Source organism: Glossina fuscipes, unplaced genomic scaffold (assembly GCF_014805625.2).
Source record: "Glossina fuscipes isolate IAEA_lab_2018 unplaced genomic scaffold, Yale_Gfus_2 0, whole genome shotgun sequence".
In the NCBI taxonomy this organism is placed as follows: domain Eukaryota; kingdom Metazoa; phylum Arthropoda; class Insecta; order Diptera; family Glossinidae; genus Glossina; species Glossina fuscipes.
This window is the reverse complement of record NW_023998414.1, coordinates 8,366,917-8,386,610: the sequence shown is the minus strand read 5'-3', so window position 1 is coordinate 8,386,610 and position 19,694 is coordinate 8,366,917. Positions and strand designations below refer to the sequence as shown.

The 19,694-nt window shown below is 31.4% G+C and overlaps 1 protein-coding gene across 1 annotated transcript in view; it reads left to right on the top strand.

Annotated features, from left to right (window-relative positions):
• LOC119633831 overlaps window positions 1-19,445 on the top strand; it is a 296,277-nt gene extending 276,832 nt beyond the window's left edge. The window contains exons 19-23 of the mRNA XM_038027644.1: window positions 10,024-10,182; window positions 11,102-11,163; window positions 15,947-16,655; window positions 17,574-17,909; window positions 18,495-19,445. Coding sequence (XP_037883572.1) covers window positions 10,024-10,182; window positions 11,102-11,163; window positions 15,947-16,655; window positions 17,574-17,909; window positions 18,495-19,041 — 1,813 coding nt within the window. The 3' untranslated portion in view covers window positions 19,042-19,445. The remainder of the gene's footprint in view (window positions 1-10,023; window positions 10,183-11,101; window positions 11,164-15,946; window positions 16,656-17,573; window positions 17,910-18,494) is intronic.
• Window positions 19,446-19,694: the final 249 nt, after the last annotated feature.

Sequence of the window (19,694 nt, the reverse complement as noted above, 5' to 3'; positions counted from 1 at the left end):
TATATATATATATATATATATATATATATATATATATATATGTATATGTATATACATATTCATATATATGCTACATTTTCACACACACATATATTTATACATGTATATCAATTAAATACCAACAAAACAAAATTCCATCTTTCCCTCACGTACATTCAACGATATGATGATGATATCGTTTCATTGCAAAATAACGAACAAATTTGTTTTGTTAGCTTGTATCTGTATGCAAAAGATTAATAACAAAAAAAAAAAAAAATTCCGTTATAAACAAAAACTTATAAACACATACAAAACCCATGGCTGCAAATTAAGATTGCTGCTATTGCTACCGTTGCTGACATTAGTAGTTCGCTAGGATTGTGTTCAAGTTAAAAAAAAAAAAAAATTCCAAACAAAAATTCAGCAACATTTTCCGGACTTATTTCATTTCAATGAAGTAAATCGTTGAATATTAAAACTATATAAATCTGACAATATTGTTTATAAACTGCACAAGCGATAATATCCGAAATATCCGGCATTTTGTCGACAATATTGTTGATTATCTATTTATAATCGAATGGGTGAAGCTGTTCGGTTCTTATGTTTAAAATTCGCATTTAAAACAAATAATAGGCACTTGACAGTTTCACGCATTTTGATTATAACAATAATAATATGATAAAAAAAAAAAAAAAAAAAACGCTAAACGTTTACAACTTTCTGTACGACAGGTAGGTGTAACATATATATTTTAAATTAATCCTATTGACAAAAAAAAAAAAAAACAAACAAACAAAACAAAAACATTTTCAATCAGTTAATCGTTAAAAATTTTGCAAGAACAGTCTCTTGACGTATGAGTGATATTTAAAGAAATATGTTCTATATTTCCCATATCGTATATTTTTCTCTAAATATTTTCCCAATAATTTTCTTCACACACTTAAGAGCTTTAGAGCATGAAATGATTTGATATATGAGATACCGATTTTGGCGTAAAAGTAAAATTCATAGTTTGCTATAAAATTTTTAGTTTTCCATATTCAATAAGTCAAGTTAACTCAGCGTTATTTTGGTCTCGTATTATTGCAGTTTTCTTTCCACTTTTCTCGTTTCATTTTTCTAATCCATCTAGTTATTATTCATATTGCATTGTATTGAAGAGACTTTATTAAGCTTTGATTTTCACAACACAACACATCGTAGTTGAGGATCTCGTAAATTTCACTCACCCTATTCTGTCCATATTTCTGTCTTCTTCGCTGCCGTTAAACGGAAGGCTATCACAAAAAACATGTTATTACTATTTACCATATCAAGCGCGTGTACATATACATGTATATAGAAAAATGGGGATCTACCAGATTCTTGCTAGGTCCTAAAGGCTACTAAACGCTATCAGAGTCTTAAAGTTACGTTGTCTTGCAGCTAAGAGCATTTTTTTGAGGACAATGCAACGATAAGACGGCCAAGACAAAAAATATCCCGTCGTGCCTTAACGTCCCTTAACTTATTTCCAAAAAGTGTGGAGTAAGCCTATTTTTTTGAAACAATAGCAATAATTTTTCTTGTCTTGCGAAGACAGAGTTAACATTTAATTCGTTATGTACTATTGTGGCCGAAAAAGAACATGACTTTAATATTAGCTTCACGCAAACACTCAAATAATATTTCTTGCTTTCCGTCCTGGCGGAAAGGACTCATTACCACACACAATACCACGATAACCGAAGAAAACTTTTAACATCGTCTTGGCTCCTGAGCGATTTTGGTGCAGCTTTTTCGGTCTTGACTCACCGTTTGCAAGATGTTCGCGTGATGTACGAGTAGACGCAAATCTCTTCTCTCATAATAATGAGTTTCATGATCGATTGATAGATCTTTGCTCAAGAAAACCTTACAATGTACAAATTGGAAGAAATACTTTTCGTGTTCTACAAGACTAAGTGCAACTGAAACACTAATGATGTTTGTGATGTGAAATTTGAAACCGATATCTGTCACAGCGCTAGCGAAAGTTAACTTGAATGTTGGTCTTACTTCTTGGCCACACTGTTATGGGGATATTCTCTATAAATTTATAATTTTTATAATCGTTTAATCGGTTTTTTTTTACCTTAATCTCTAAATCTGAAAATATGGTCTAACCTATTGAGACTTGCTTCGGTTCCATGAAATACAAAATATAATTTCTTTCAGATAAACGAAAAAAATTTATCTGCAACTTGGGAGTTATTCCAAAAAATTGCTCCTTGCCTTGTGGGCAAATGGACATGAGTTTGGTGATACCGGCCTGGTATCTCAAGCAGAAAGATTGAAGTAATCTAATTGCAATTTCTCTAATTCAAGTCTGATGACATAGACAGGCTAAATGTTTTTAAAGTCACGTATTTACTAGCGATCGATGCTTTCGAATGGGCAACGCCCTCTCTCTTAACTGATCTACACCGATAGGGGTTGCTTGGGGTGACGTAACCCTATATAGCCTTTTTAAACTAAGACCGCCATCCAAAAGGCACCGCGTTCAAATTTCGATCCTATAAAGCACAATGTGATCAGTGTTGTAGACATTATAAGTTCTTCCTTGTTTTTTTTCATTGGGCAAACATATTATAATGTTTGTTTTCTGTAGGTCAACAAGCGAAGAGAAACGCACTTCAAATATATTAATTTTCATAGCGCATTATAATAGAACATTAGTACCTTAAATAGTACCGTCGTAGAGATCCCACCGACAAATATTAGAATGAGAAAATTTTTATACCCTATACCGTTTGTGATGCAAGCGTTTATTAAGTCCGTGCAGACATGCACAATACCCAGATGACCTTACGTCGATCGAAGCTTGTTTGTCCGTCCGCAGGTCTAATTTTTTTTTTTTCTTTTTTTTTTTTTTTTTTGTGTTCCATGCACAGGTAGTAATATTTGAGAGACATACGTCGATACATCGATGTGTTTTAGTGCACGAGCGAATGCTATGGAAGAACGTTTCAGATTGGAACACCTCTTCCATCGCTTCTTATGTAGCACTGTAGTTTGGAAAGTCGTCGCATGCATAGTTGTATCAAGCGAAGGCATTTACGCTACGTAATGCTGACCTGTGGCTTTTAATTTTTTTCAAAAAATGTTTCTTTTTTCACAGGAACTCTTTATATGGGAATTTGGCTGCAAACATCGTTCCCTTTTAATCCAATTACAATAGAGTGCGTCTTGTGCTGACCTGCTGATGAGATATTGAATATTGAGATTGTAGTTTAAATACAAATATATATGAGGAGAAGTCAGATGGATAGACAATGTGCTCTTCTTTAATTTTTTTGTGGTATTCTTCATTCTCTTCTTCTTCTTGTACAATTTGCAATACACATGTACTTCTTTCAGTATTAATCAATTAAAAAATTGAATAGAAATATCGTAGTAATTGCTTATAGGGATTTCCAATTTAACTTAATTACATAATATCGCTCATTTATAAATATGGACTGCTAAGCAAAATTGCAAAAAATTCATATTAAAAAAATATGGCAATTTTTTTCAAAAAAATTCAGCTATGATATGTGTAGCAAAAAAAAAAGAGAAGAAAATTATTATAAAAAAAAAAAAATATAATAAATATGTTTTTTTTATTCATATTATAATACGTAATGAAAATCAATCTCTTAAACCGAAACATTAACAATTAAATATATGATGAACATCATAATGGCCATGGCAGCGGATCGAATCGTTGCAGATAAAACGAACAATGTTTTTGAATCATTAAAACATTATGTTAATGTTATCATATTAAATAAAAACAAAAGCTATATAACAAGAGAAATAACAACAACAATAATAATAAAAATACAAGCACTGAATGAACAGTGTGTAAACAACAGAAAAGTCGACATGTGTATGGCGTCCTATATGCATTCGTATCGTGTTTGTCTTTATATGTTTGTTTGTATGTACGCGATAATTAACGCATTACTATTAATACATGCATACGTTATATATGTATGTTATATTGATCTATTAAATCCTACAAACTAGCATACGTATGCCTATATATGTACGCATATATATATATATATATATATATATACATATAATATATATATGTGCGTATGCTATTTATAGATACTTAACATCTTGATTATAATTTATATAAGACATCAAAAACACGCATACACACAAATTCAAAATCACGAAAACAAATGAACATATGTTTGTTATGATTGCGGCAGCAATCAAATCGTGTATATCTCAGTAGCAATACTAGCAAGCGTATGTGAGGGGAATACGGACGCAGTGTACACAGTGTACGTAGCGCTGTGTGCGCTTATGTGGGCCTGTGCAGTTATGTGTAAAATGTGGTTTCACATACTCTTTATAAAACGATAATAATCTGCCATTCCATCGCATAAAGCAATCTTTTGTGTACATAATTTTTCACAATTTCGGTTATGCAAATATAATATAATGGTCTTGTGTGTCATATATGACTTTATAACTTTTGATGTGTTACCGATCTGATGTTTTACGCACCGCCAGCCATTGTAATTATTAACAAATTAATTGACGGTTTCAGAGAATGAAAACAAAAAAAAAATTAAATAAATACAACGCTAACAAAACTGATTGAAGATCTTTTTATGAAAATTAAAAACAAATTAAAATTTTAAAATTCATCTCGACACTGAATTAAAGAATAACCGAATACCGCATTGAAATGATATTATTTTTGAAATTCTTGAATATATTTATTAAATATTATTGATTTTTGTTCCTTAATTATTTATTTTTTTTTTTTTCCCCTTATTTTTAATTTAAATTGTTAGACAAGCAGCGTCTTGTAAAGTCTAACATATATTGCTGGAAGATAGAACCACCTGCTAAGCAGTTCAACGTTTTTTTTTTTTTTTTAGATGAATATTTATAGCGCAATACTTACTCTTAACTTATCTATCCCATCGAATGTAGAGCTAATTAATTAATTTATTTATTTGTATTTCCTTCTCGTTCTTTCACTACCTATCTCTATCTTATTCTCTCTCTTTCATATAGCTGTGATTCATTTAGAATGCGTTTCAAGAAATTGTTTTTTTGTGATGACTCGATTTTTCAATTGGCCATTACCGCTCGACAGAAAAATTGTAAAATACTCTGTCACAACAGTCTTTCAGTTTTTTCTCTACGTAATTGACTTTGTCTCGTTTACGTTAAATTCTAAAGTACATTTTTCAAACATTTCTGTTACATCATCTGCTCGATATATATATTATTCTTTTTAATTTGTTTTTTTTTTTTTTTTTTTTTTTTTTTAATTTATTAAAATAAATTCTGGATACTTTCGCTTTACGTTGTAGATTTTGCATAATACGAGCAAAAGGGAAAATATAAATTTACTACTACGCATTTCATCAAATTTTAATGAAAATTATTAGCTTCGCCAAAAAATATGCTATAAATTTTAATCCATCCTTCCTGCTCAACAATGTATTACGTATTTATTGTATATAAGAAATTCAATTAGCAACAAAATAAGTTCATCTCGTGCGAGTTTAATCGATGGCATTATGCTTTTGCCGACTTTCTTTTCCTTCGTTATTTTATTTTTTATTTTTTTTTTAATAACTGAATTAGAGAAGTCTACCTGTTCGAACAGTTTACATATTGCGAAATAAATGCTAGTTAACTATAATGGCATCGAAACAGCAATATTTAACAAAACGTTCGCGATATTATTTGCAAGGCGAGAAAAGTATAGTTTCGTATCGTAAAAATAGTGAGTGCTCGTTCAGTAACAACACATACATACTAAGCTGCGACCGCATCCTTATCTCTGTCCGTTCCTCATTTCTTATCGACTGTCGCCGTATTACAAAAATAAGGGACTTGACCCTTCGAGTTAACAAAGTTATAAGCATATAAGACTTTAATATTGTTTGCATTTCTTATCCGATGTCATGAAAATATAATATAACTTTTAAAATTTTTAAGATAATCCTCTGATAGAATTCAGTTTTCGATAGGAATTTTCTTTGTATTTGATCATGATTTTATATGGAGGTTTCTGTTGAAAGATTATACGGCAATCAATTTAGTTTTGAAACGTTGTTTCTTGTTAGAAAAAAAGACGAAATGCATTGGATTTAAAATGAATTCCACTGTACAGGTATGCTATCTCGAATGTTAACTCGTTTGAAGTTTTAACATTCAATTGCTTAGCAATTTCAAGCATTTTTAAGTGGTTTTTACTCATTGAATTGTCTAGAATCGCTTTAATAAGGGCTTGAAGGGCTTAACTTTCTCTCTCTCTCTCTCTCTCTCTCTCTCTCTCTCTCTCTCTCTCTCTCGCTCTCGCTCTCGCTCTAGCGCTTTCTCTTTCTCTTTCTCACTTTCCCATTTTAAATAGCGTTTGATTGAGAAATGACCAGTAAAGAAATTTCACATCAATTGTTCTTATATTCAAACCGCTTCTTGCCCGCTTATGCACGGATATAATAAAGTGAAATATCCCCTGCGACAGTTAAGTCCTGGCTGAGGATAAAATTGCAATCGGTCACGAAAGTTTTTTTAAATCAATAGCAATGGTATCTATCTTTTATGTAAACATTGAAAATATATTCTTGCCACCTCAAGATTTGTCGATCCGGGTAATCTTACCTTCGCCACATTTTCCCAGAGAAGAAACACTTTGAATTTTGGGAGGAAAAATTACGCTATATCAAGTGTTAATTATTATTTTAATTATATTGTAAAAATTGCAAAAAAAACAATTGTTTTGTATAATTTCCATTTAATCTGATGAATGATATTGTGGTATGAGTTGTTCTTTGATTCCAATCAATGTGGAAAAAGAATCTTAAAATCAATGTAAGGTAAGTTTTGGAATCTTCTCGTTCAAGCTTAAGTAAAAATTTCTATGATATGTACAAAAGTATAGTAGAGAGAGTTTTATTAAGATAAGCTAGCAGGACCGGGGAGTGACTTTTATACATACATATATATTATATATAAACTTTGCATTATATTGTATTTATATGTATTTATAATTGTATATACAATATGTATATATATGTATATATATATGTATGTCCATATGCGTATATATATATATATATATATATATATACGTATTCACGAATGCTAGTGTTTGCTTTTAGTTTTCTTAGTGTAGTGATATGCCTTTGAACGCAGCTTTCAAGCTTTAAATGTATAAAAATTAATTATTAAAAAATAAGACAAAAAAAAATTGATTGAATAAAAAGTCGCAAAAAACGTTTGAAGATTTATTTGAAAATAAATCTTAAATCGTTTTTTCAACATGTATGTACACCATCTTCACAAACATATTTCGTTCGTTTGCTCGTTCTGTTTTTGTGGAATGTTTGAGCAACAAAAACAAAAAAAAAACAAAAAAAAAACAATAACAACAATATCATATTGTTCCCATTCACTGTTTCGCTATTCTTGATTTTGAGTTATGGTGGTGCTTTCTACTGAGTTGTATATAAATATATATATACATACATATACTAAAATACTTGAAATAAATGTTGTTTCACCGTCACACACACGCATAAGTTTACAATCAAAATGTTTTAACTAAATGTCAACACTCATACTATAATACACATATAAAACTATGCAAATTTATATTAATTTGTGTTTTGTTTGTGTATATATGCGTATGAGGATATATAAACATCAGTGTGTATCCCATTCTAAAATTCTCATGCTATCTATCCTCCTGCCCTTGCTATCTCTCATTGACACTATCAATACATCGATGTGAAACACTTATTAGATATAAATTGAAAAAAAAAAAAAAAAAAAAAAAAAAAAAATTTTAATTTTTTTTTTTTTTTGCCTTCTTTTTTTTTTTTTTTTTTTTTGTTTCGTTTCGTTTCTAAAATTACACATTTACATCTTTTCGTACACATAAATTACACTGCAAGTCTCTAAACACAACACATTCATTCGTACAGGTCTTCTCACACTGTGATGTGAATTTCAGAATGTCGACAAAACAGGAAAAACAATTTCATTTCGAACACTCACCTTCTCTCTCTCTCTCTCTCTCTTTCTCTCTCTCTCTCTCTCTTTCGGTCTCACTCTCCGTTTCTCTCTTTTTAATTATCGTCCACTTGAATTGTTAGACATTACCCCGATCTTTTGACTTTTGACCCGAAAATTTAAACTTATTAGAAGCCTGAACATTACATATATTAATAAATTGTATTTTATAACTCATACGACTACTGGGTTCAAATCAACCGCGTATTACGCTGCGTTGCAATGCTGCGACCGCTTTGGTTGAAGTACAATGGAAAAGAATCAAAAAGTACAGCAGAAAAACTTCGAGTCCTAATAACCACGATTCCATTTTGTTAACCTGCAAGAGACCATTCAAAACCCCGTCATTCAAATGACTTTCATAGCCAGTTTTATGCGAACAAAAGCACCTGAGGGCGTTTTCGCAAAAGCATTAATTTGCCAAGCAAAAGAATGAATGTGCTTTGAAGTCCCTGGCATGTAGCCGGATGATGAGAAAGCAAACAAACAATACAAACTAGTCATTAAAAGTTTTAAGATACATTGAAAAGTATCCAAGTGTTCGACATTTTAGGTTGTTTCATAAATTCGTAGCGTTGCTTCAATTTCTCGTGAACGGTTTCGTTTCTTGATGCCTTCTTACTAGAAGTCATCGAATGCTATTGACAAACTTCGCGGCGCCTTACCCACTCTATTTGGCACATTTGACGTAATTTTCTCTGCAGAGCTATGAGCTTAACAGAACTTATCAAATCGTTTATAACGAAAAATATAATCGAGATTGAAAATCATTCCCAATCCTTAAGATATCTAAAGAACATGCTGCTTTAAAGAAGAGGCCAGTTTTTTTCTTCCTGTGTAGCTCACTCACTCAATGGGTTTGATAGTTCAGATAAAAAATCTTTGAAAAACTATATAGATTTGCACATAAATAACATGTATACTGCTACGTAATTGTGAAATAACCTAATTAACAATAAATTCTGACCGATGTCTCTTTGCCCCCCTTGCTATCTAGCATTTGTCATATGTCTATATAAATCGTGTGCAACGTAAACAATAGGATTCCCATTATAAATAAAGGGCGTGTCGTGAAACGTTCACAATTACAAGGCACTCACTCCTTAGCCTTGTTAGCCTTGTTTCTATGCCTAAATTAATATACCTTTCATTAGTGCGCATAACTTTCAAGTAAAACTAAAAACATTTATTTAAAATCGTTTCACTAAAAAATTTGAATTTTTCTGAAAAAAAAAAAAAACTAATATTTTTAACTTTACTATTAATTTTGATTTATTTTCTACTTTTTTTTTTTCGTTGAATCGAAAAATTCTAAAATCTGTTTGTTAAATAAATATATATTCTCTGTTATTAACACATACACACACAAAAAAAAAAAAGAAAATGTCCCGTTACTTACATAAAAATCAATGACTACCTACTAAAACAATGAGATTCTGTACACATACACTCCCACCTACATTTGCGCATTTACAAGCCTATCAATTTTCACAAATAAATCGATAATAAAAACTTTCATTTATGCATCACTTCACTGCGCGCTCAACAATTTCGTTTAACGCAAATAACTACAACGACAAAATCAATGAAAACTCATTTATATAAATTTTACACCAAAAAAAAAAAAAATATTCATAGAAAAAAATATTTAAAAATAAAAAAAAAACCGGCAATTAAAATAATAAAAAAAAACCACCTTAACTAAAAAAAAAAAAAAAATATTTCATCCTCATACAAAACATTCACTCGCACCATAAAATCAATCTATATATATATATATATATACATATATAAAATAATTAAATAATATATACAATCAACCATATAATAATAATAATAATATTAATGATATTAATATTAATAATAATAATAATAATAATAATAATAATAATAATAATGATAATAACAATGAAACACAAAAACAAAATGAAAATCTTATTGTGTAAATAAAATTAAAATCGGATGTGTGAACATCAGGCGCAAGACAACCACTTTGAAGTACGATCCACCCTATACCAAAAAACCGATTGCCAAGGGTTATGGAGGTGCAGCCACTGCCGCCAATCATCATTCCGTAGAAGAGGTTTCATTGGATGGTTCCAGTAAATTAGTTTATGCCAATCAAGCAGGTTTCAGGTACCTTAACGATTGAAACAATATCCTACACTCAACACGCTACACGCTACACGCTACACTCTAAAATAGCAAAGTTATCAGAAATTCGACCATTAAATAGGTCAAGTTTTTTTTTACTTATATCTTGACATAAAATAACTTCATGTCTTCTTCTTTCTCGCCTGCTTTCTTGGATTCGATTACAAAATATTAAAGTTAGAGTGAGATTTTCATATCAATAACGATTTCGAATCAATATATCAAAATTACAATGTCATTCAGTTATCCGATCAAAATAACTTGTGTCTTGGACGCTTAATTAAGCCTCTTCGCTTGTTTCGCTTATGCGATCGTATCACAGTTTGCTACAACTTTCGTTGTAATGATGGTTACAATAACATTTTGTAATCATTTTAAGTAGATGTGAAACTAAACTGAGCTCTCTAATTAGTTCTAATTATCTGTCTCCTTGCGTTTTCGTTTACAACACATCCATGCGCACACATAACGAAACAGACAAAAAAATTAATGCACTTTGTAGGAGGATTTTCAAATTTCATAAGCAATGCAAAATTGTGTTACACACACCCATTCATATTTGAATGGGCATGCAATGGTAATGGGTAAGCCGCATGAGTGCTTGATAACTTAATAACGACATTTCTCGCTCTTGTGCACTCACTTTGACATCATACACTGAACGATTGCTTTAAACTTGAAATTAAACATGAACATGAAGTAAAAGAAATCGTTTCGTATGCTGTTGTTATAAATTCTATGGTCAACTAATTCCTGATAATTTTTATTTAGAGCGAATTTATAAGATATATATATATATATATATATATATAAATATATATGTATGCCATGTTCAATTTTCGATAATCGCTTTACTGATTTACTTCTTTGTTTATTTTATGCACATTTTTTTGTCTTTTAGCCGAGATAAAAGCATACATGGCCGTCGTTATACCGCCACCGATGACGATCAAACGCATTCAGGTATGTCGTCTTGTTAGTCATAATAAAGCACTAAATAAAATCTTTATTATTCGTTCGTTACCTTTAATAAAAATAGAAATTATATTTACTTTATTGATTTATTTATTATTTTATTTCTTTTTGTTTTTCTTTTCTTTTCTTTTTTTTTTTTTTGTTTTATTTGTTTTTGGTTTTTTCTTAATTTTTGATTTCAACATTTCAAATAACATATACACATAATTAATTACTTGGTTTAATGTAAATATATTCGTGTCTTGTCTTATGATTTATTATTAAATATTATAATTATTAATAAATTTGAACTTAGTTGACTTTGTTGGCGTTCAATGTTGTCTCTTAATCCGCCTATATACGAGTACACGTAAACAGAGTATACATACATAAATATCTATCTGTGTATGTATATATATATACATGTAACAATATATATATATATATTTAAATTATATATTTATGTTAAGAGCCCCAAACAATTTATAATTTATTTTATTTTAATTTAAAAAAAAAAAAAAAAACAAAAAAACAAAATAAACAAAACAAAACAAAAAGTAAAATATTTAATCTATTAAAAGACAATAAAATTTAAAAAGTTTAGTTTTTTTGTATTTTTTTTTTTTTTTTTTTTTTTTTGTTTTTTTTTTGCGTAGTGCTAATATAAAATATATGTATGTATGTATGTATGTATGTATGTTGGCTTTAGTTTATATATATATACATATATATGCATATGTACTATGTATATGTACTATCTGTGAGTAAAATTTAATTTAAAGTATTTTTTCGTGTGTTAGTGCTCGTGTTTTGAGTATTTGAGTTGTTGTTGTTAGCCCTTTTCGCTGACCTCTAAAGCAGCTAAAGCCTGGCAGCAAAAAGAGGTTAGACAAGGCAAGCACACATCTTCACTAACGCCATTATCTCTGTATGTATGCATTTACTGTTTCCTACACGTTTTTAGCATTGTTATCGCAATATTCCCCGTAAACATATGTATATCTAGTTGCGTATCATAAATTCAGTTAGTTTTACTAACCAAAATATATTTTTAAATTAATGTTTTATTAGTTTAGTTAGCGTGAATGAAAAACAAATGAATAATTATATAATGGCTTTCCTAAAAAAAAAAAAAAAAAAAAAAAATAATAATAATACTAATAATAATAATAATAATACTAATAATAATAATAATGATAATAATGATAATAAGAACAAAAACAGAAAACAACAAGAATGTAAGTGGGTTTTATTAAAGTTTATTTTCTTTTCAAAAATCATATTTACAGAAATTTTATAAATTTTAAAACCAAAAAAAAAAAAAAAAAAAAAAAAAAAAACAAATAAAAATAATAAAAATAATTTAAACAACAACGCAACTCGTCTTAGGACGAGTTGTAAAGCCTCCGCCACTTCGCTTTTTAAAACTTGCTCTATACCATCATTCATTTAATAACTTCGTAGGATGACTATTCACAAATCGATATGATTTTCAGATCGTAATAAATTTCAAATATGAAATTTGGAAAAAAATATCATGACATTACAATGCGACGGTATACAGGAATTTTAAATTTCCCCGATTCTTATATAACAAAAAAGCAACGAACAGACCAACGTAAAAGTTATAATTAAATTTTAGATTGAACTAACAAATAAAGCCGGCAGAATCTGTTGTCTTTATACCCTTTATCACCTTTTCAAGCTGTTTGATTTAATACCCAATTAATTACACACTGCCAAGAAATAATGAATCTTCCATTTTGGGGCGTCCATCATGTTTATTTTAAAACTAAAACATTTGTAAGAAATGCAAAGAAGAATCTTTTCGACATACTGTCTTGTTTACCTTATGAGAGTAATAAGCAGAGAACGTAAAACAACATGAAAAAGGCAAAAATTTTTGCCAGAATTTGGTTTCAATTTCCAATTTCTTTCTATGGATAATAGGATCGATCCTCCATAGAGTAGATATATATGAAAATTTCAATTTTATATCTTTCATAATTTAATTTAAGTAATAAGCAAAAAATCATAAATTTTTGTTTGGAGGCATTGCACAGGCAGACAGACAGGCAGACAAATGGACATGTTAAAATCGGTTCAGAATTTGTAATTGATCAAAAATGCATATATAGTTAAGGGAATCTCTGGAGTTTTCTTCTCGATATTGTATACGTTTTGACAAACGGAATAAAACTCTACTCATCTTTCAATGGCGAATGTAAATATTGAAAAAAAAAAAGAGTTGAGAGTGCAACGTGGCGTATAAGTTACTTAAATATTAGACTTTATAGCATATTATAATAATATTATAAAAAGGGCAATGAACATGTTTTTCAAAGTAACGATTAAATGATTAATGCTTAAATGTGAATGTATTGGTGCCGTATATTGAGAACAGATTGAAATTTTCTGTCTCTCCGTCCACGAGAATGAATGTTAAGAAACTTTTTTAATTGATTTATTAAGCAACCATATTCATTCGACAAGTTTCTTTCGAAGCTCCGAATAGCCTCCGAGAAAAAATTTTATCAATCACATTCGTAATTGTTCGATGAAAAATCTATTTGAATCTGTTTAGTTTAATATACTTCGATGGACGTTTCATTATCTTAAACATATGAAATTTTGCATTTTTCTTAGTAATGTTAACTAATTTTTCCAAACACTCCTTCTTTTTTGTTTAGCTCGATCACATTGGTCTAAAAAACGATCGTCTCCTTAATGTGATTGTCTTTACCGTCGCAAACTTGCACGAATTTTTCTTAAATATAAAAAATATTCCTTCAACCTAGTTGTTCTTTTTTAATGTCTGTAAGAAATCAATGAGTAATAATCTGAGCACATGATGCACTTTCAATCTCACGTTATGGTTCGATTAAAAAACAAAACCTAATAACATTTTGGTGATTTGCCCAACGGAAATGGGCATTTTTTATTTTATTTGCTTTATATCGATCTCTTCTTGGCCTAAGATACTTGCTTGCTTGCTTTTGCTTGCCTTTTCCAAAAGTAAGTGATCAAAACTACCCCAAATTATGATTAACATAAATGTTTTAAAATGTTTCGGTGGTGGGTGTAAAAATGCTATTAATTTCATTAAACACTGGTGGTGAATGTATAATAAAAAAAGGAATAAAAAAAAATTGAAATGGGTGACCCCAAAATAAATTGTTAAGTATTTTTTATATTTAATATTTCATTTGACATAATTGGTTTATCATCCATAAATTGCTTGGTTACTTTTCTTACAAGCCATTGTATTTTTTCTGTCCTATTCTGCTCCAATCTATCCCGTCTCTCTTCTCAAAGACTTTAAAATATATTTACCGCCTTCTCAAAGACAATCGATTTATTTCTTATCCAACCACATGTTATAATTATGTGGTTAAAAATACTTTCAGTGATTTTCTTAATCAATAAGTTTCAGATTAAACGTCCAGTCAAACGAAGTGATACCGTCGATGGTCAACTTATACTGCAGATGTTAAAAGAGAATAAGAAGAAGAAGAATATTTATTAATATCTTCTTCAAAAATGTACATATATATATATATATATATATATATATATATATGAATCGTGTATAAATACTTAATCGTTAAACCATTAAACTTCAATCGAAGAAGTCGCAACACTTCTATTGTTCGCTTAGTTGTTTATCTTCTTATTCTTTGCCATTAGAATTGCATTTGAAAATGGACATCAATAATGAATATACTTATGTACTTTGCAATGCCCAGAAAAACGAGAACAAATGGGAATCGTGCAGAAAAAGCTTTTCTGCAATCCGAAGCAATGGCAGCATCTTTATATCCAAAAAAAAAAAAAAAAAAAAAACATAAGAAAAAATTGTTCTTTTCCTTTCATTTTCTATTTCATACTTTTTAAAACAATTGTTTTACTATCCTTTTTCCATCGAAGAAGAGTGGCACAAACATTAAATCGTCTTAAGCAAAAAAAAAAAAAAAAAAAAAAAAAATTTTTTAAATAAAAGATGATGGAAATGAAAAGTTTTAACGAATAAGCAAAGCCAATCACGCGATTAAGGAACTATTGTATGCTGATAAAAGCAATCGCATCTTGATATTAAGAAATTGTCCTAAAAATTTCTGACTGATGCTTTCTCAAGCGTGATAATAATGGAGTATAGCAACAAGCCATTGAAGAAAAGATTAATATTTTTGTTATTTCTTTTTAAAGTCATATGGTTTTCGCATTTCTCGTCTAACGGCTTAAATGAATACCTTTTCTTTTTTTTTTTTTATTATAAAATATGCTGATAAGCAAATTCTATCAATATTAATTAACTCCTCCTTATCCGATATGCTTGCGGCAGTTCCCGTGCAATTGCAATACAATTTACATATATATTTCTTATCTCATCTTAGATGACGGCACGTAAATGCATTAAAAGTTTGAGAAAATGATTTTATGCGTTTGGTTTGTGGGTCACCCGAGATACTAGTTAGATAGATTTCATTGCACTCTTGTAAATACACATACGCACACACATGCAATGTCAATTTTCACCGATTGAAATCAATTGCACCTGAACAGTGTTATAATTTGTGCACACATTTCTCCTATTCTCGTTATCGTTTTCTCTCAAACTCTTTGTCTGTCTAATCGCACACCACCTCTGTTCTCGAGTTTTACTCCTTTTATCTTTGTTTTATGTTTATATTTGATTACATTGTTTGTTTTGTATTGAACGTCAACAAAGACTTTTAAGTATAATTTTTGTAAAAAACAACAACAATACAAAACTTCCCCCCCCACTCCACAGAAAAGGGCATTTTGAAGAAACATGGCTACGGCCTCGTACATGGTGAGCAACTCAAAGATAAATGGCCCGATGACGGCCAATCGGACAATCTAGAATTAATTACACAGGATGGAACATTGGCATCCACCAGTGGTGCAGCCGTTTCTGAAGTGGAACGTACCCTTAAATCGCTGAATGGCTATCATGAAGATATATTAGAAGCTTTGCGAAACGCTGCCTCTCATCGTGGTACCGGTACTGGCAATACACCAGTAGGCAGCGGCAGCTTAAGCGAAGAAATGTTACGTAAAACATTACAGGAATGCGCCACTTCACAATTGGGCTACACCACCGAACCGTATAAGCGTTCGGGTAGCTCGAAAACCAGCTCCCGCGAAAACATTTGCGATCAGGGTCAACCGCACGCGGTGCTGGTGGAGAGTTCCAATGTGGGCGGTGGCCATGGTGGTGCCATACTGCATCATCATCGGTCTCAACATCAGCTGCATCAGCCATTGTCCCAGCAGCAGCCACCACCGGATGATGATGAAGGCCCATCAACTGGGCCGTTGCGCATACGTAATTTAGAAGATCTTATACGGCAACTCGAACATCATTCGTCGCGGCATATGAGCCCCAGCGGCTCCGAGGACATACGCATGTCCGAGACCGAAGCCGATCGACATTATAGATTAGATAGTTCAGCCGCTTGTAGTGAATCCTCGCAAGGGTTAGTAACTGAGTATTGCTTGCATTGCTGCATCGTTTATATTGTGTTGGGGCTGTAGGTGTCTATTTGCATAGCAATACACGCACACGCACACGCACACGCACACGTACACAACGACACCGTGCACTCACATAAACATCTTCAAATTCTCTTTCGCTTAACAGTGCCTCTTAAAGTACTACTACTGGACATTGTTTTGCGATTGAGTACATATATTCACATATACACTCGCACATACATGCATACGTAAAACTAGTTAAAAACAAGTTGTGTGCAACCCGCTTTGACTACTCAGTAAAAAAAAAAAAAAAAAAAAAAATACTACTTACTCTCTACTACTACTACTACTACTACTACTACTACTACCACCACTCTCTCTCTCTCTACTCACAGTAACCTCTCGCTAAGTTATCCTTAAACCCTAAAAATAAGTTGAAACATCATCAGCTAGAAATTTGCATTTAATCAAAAACTAAAACAAAACAAAAAAAAAAAAAAAAAACAAAAAACAAAAAAAGAAAAAGGAAAACAACAATTGAATCATTTACAAATCTTTTGCAGAATACCGTTACGGTCTGGAATACCTAGTGTGATGAAGGTAATCTCCTCTATGCCTCCAGGTTTCAATCGCATCTGTCAACCACACAGTCTAATAAATTTTATGCAACCACATAAATGTGTATATTACTTGAATAAGAAAAAAATTATTTACCAAATTTCTCCAGTACACTCAATTCGGCTATACTAATAGGCACCTAATATAAAATGAATGAGATAAAAAAAGAAAAGAGAATGATAATAGGAAATATACTGAAAATTGCTCCACAATCCACGCGAACAGAATTAATGATGCCGTGCCGTTGATTAATTATGATTAATGAATTTCTCTATTATTATTATGTTTCATTTATTATATAGATCGAATCAACAGTTAGCGCAATCACAGAAAACGGCAACAATACATCCGTCTTATAGCAGTCGATGTCGACCGCGTGCCGAGGAGGATCCACGTTTTGCGTACGGAAGGTACAGGCATTCAACAACAACAAATAGACTACCTTCCCATTCACCTCATGCTTTCGGTCATCATGCACATCATTCACACGCCCACGGCCATGCCACGCACGGTCCGCACTCATCGCATCATTCATCGCACACTCATCTGCATCAAGACGACGACGGGATCTACGAAAGTGCCGATCGTTCGGTTGTAGAGGCACGACTTGATCCCCGCGAACCACCCGACAGCGAAAGGTATGTATCATCTTCAGAATATTTTGCTCTTTAAAATTGTACATATTTCCGTGTTGTCTATGTAGTGTAAATTTTTATGTTCCATCATCATCATCACCATCGTCATTGTCACCTTCAACACCCTCACATACTTCATTCATTCATCCCAGCATTTCAATCTATGTGCCTGATCACACAAATCATTTGCTTTATGCCTGCAAGCTACAACACCCCAACGCTCCATCACCTTCATTCAATAAATCGTAACTCGTAACTCGTAACTCGAACCTCGAAACGAAGTAACTTGAGTGTGTTGTAATGTGACTCTTCTCCTTTCTCCCTTTTAACCGACAAAAAAAATTAAAAAAAAGAGAAAAAAAAAAATCTTTAATATTATTGTTCAATTTTTAATTATTATAAAAATACTTTGTTCTGCAATTTTTAAATAAACTCTCTTCAGTTATCGGTATTTGATTTTGTTAATATATGATTTGTTTTCGTTATCAATTGGTTTTATGTTTGTACAAAAGACTTGTTGTTGTTCTTCTTCTATGCGTTTGTGTTATTCCGTGTACCGTTGTTCCTGTTATGATTATTATTTTCTAGTGATGACTTTATTCAAGCTCAACAATTAGCCCGATGGGCGAGTGAGGATGTGGTATCCGTCGTGGTATTGGATCAGCAAGCCGGTACAACGTCGGATTCCCAACAATCCAACGGCGGCGGAATCACGTCAGCGGCTTCAACGGGTACTGTTATACATCATCAGCATCCGCATCAGCACCACGGCGATCATCAATCCTCAGCAGTGGCAACGTCCTCAGCTGGGGTCCTAATATCCACCAACACAAACCAACAGCATCCCATAGCTTTGGGGAACATGCCCAATGGTATAAGTGTAAATCAGAGGGACTATTACCCATCGCCACCCTCAACCGAGACGGAAAGCAGTGGAAGTGTTATCCAACCACTCAATCGACGCTACACCATACAGGCCGACACCGGCCAGCAACAATTGCAATTGCATCAACTGCATCAACATCAACACCAGCACCAACATCAGACGGTGGCAGGCGACACCACCAGCAGCAGCAACAACAGCCAATCCGGTCAAATACTAGAGAACGGTCGTTATCCCGAATATAAGCACTGATAGTATAATAATTGCATCACCAACACTACCAATGCCATCGCATCCAACACATTCAACACATACCATCAGCACTCCCACATATAGCATTAAACTCATCTCTCATACAATCATGCAAATCAAAAAGCACTGTAAAATAAATCATTTTATTATCACACTCTCGCATATTTACCACCATCTCTACTACTATCTTACTCTGACCCTTTCGATGTTACTATGTAAACGTTTTGATGACGACAACACGAATTTGCAGCCATCTCCGTTAATTAACGGAGTACTCTCACACATGCATACTTTTAATGTTTCTGAGAGAGAGAGTGCTACTCTGCATAGTTATATTAGATATTAAAAATGAAAATTTAAGAAAAGAAAGAAAGAAAGAAAAAAAAAAAAAAAAAAAAAAAAAACAAAATGTGATTTTATACAACAATGTAGAAATAATTTTTTTAGTTAATGCATATAAAAGAAATTCAAAGAAAAACAAACAAAATTAGAAGTAAATTTAAAAAAAACCAAAAAAATTATTGATTAGTATTAACAATAATAACAACAAAAACAACAACAAAATCAGAAGAATGAAAAGAAAAGAAAAAAAAAAAAAAAACTGTCGAAAAAGAAAAAAAATTAAAAAATGAAAAACAAAAAAAAAATTAATT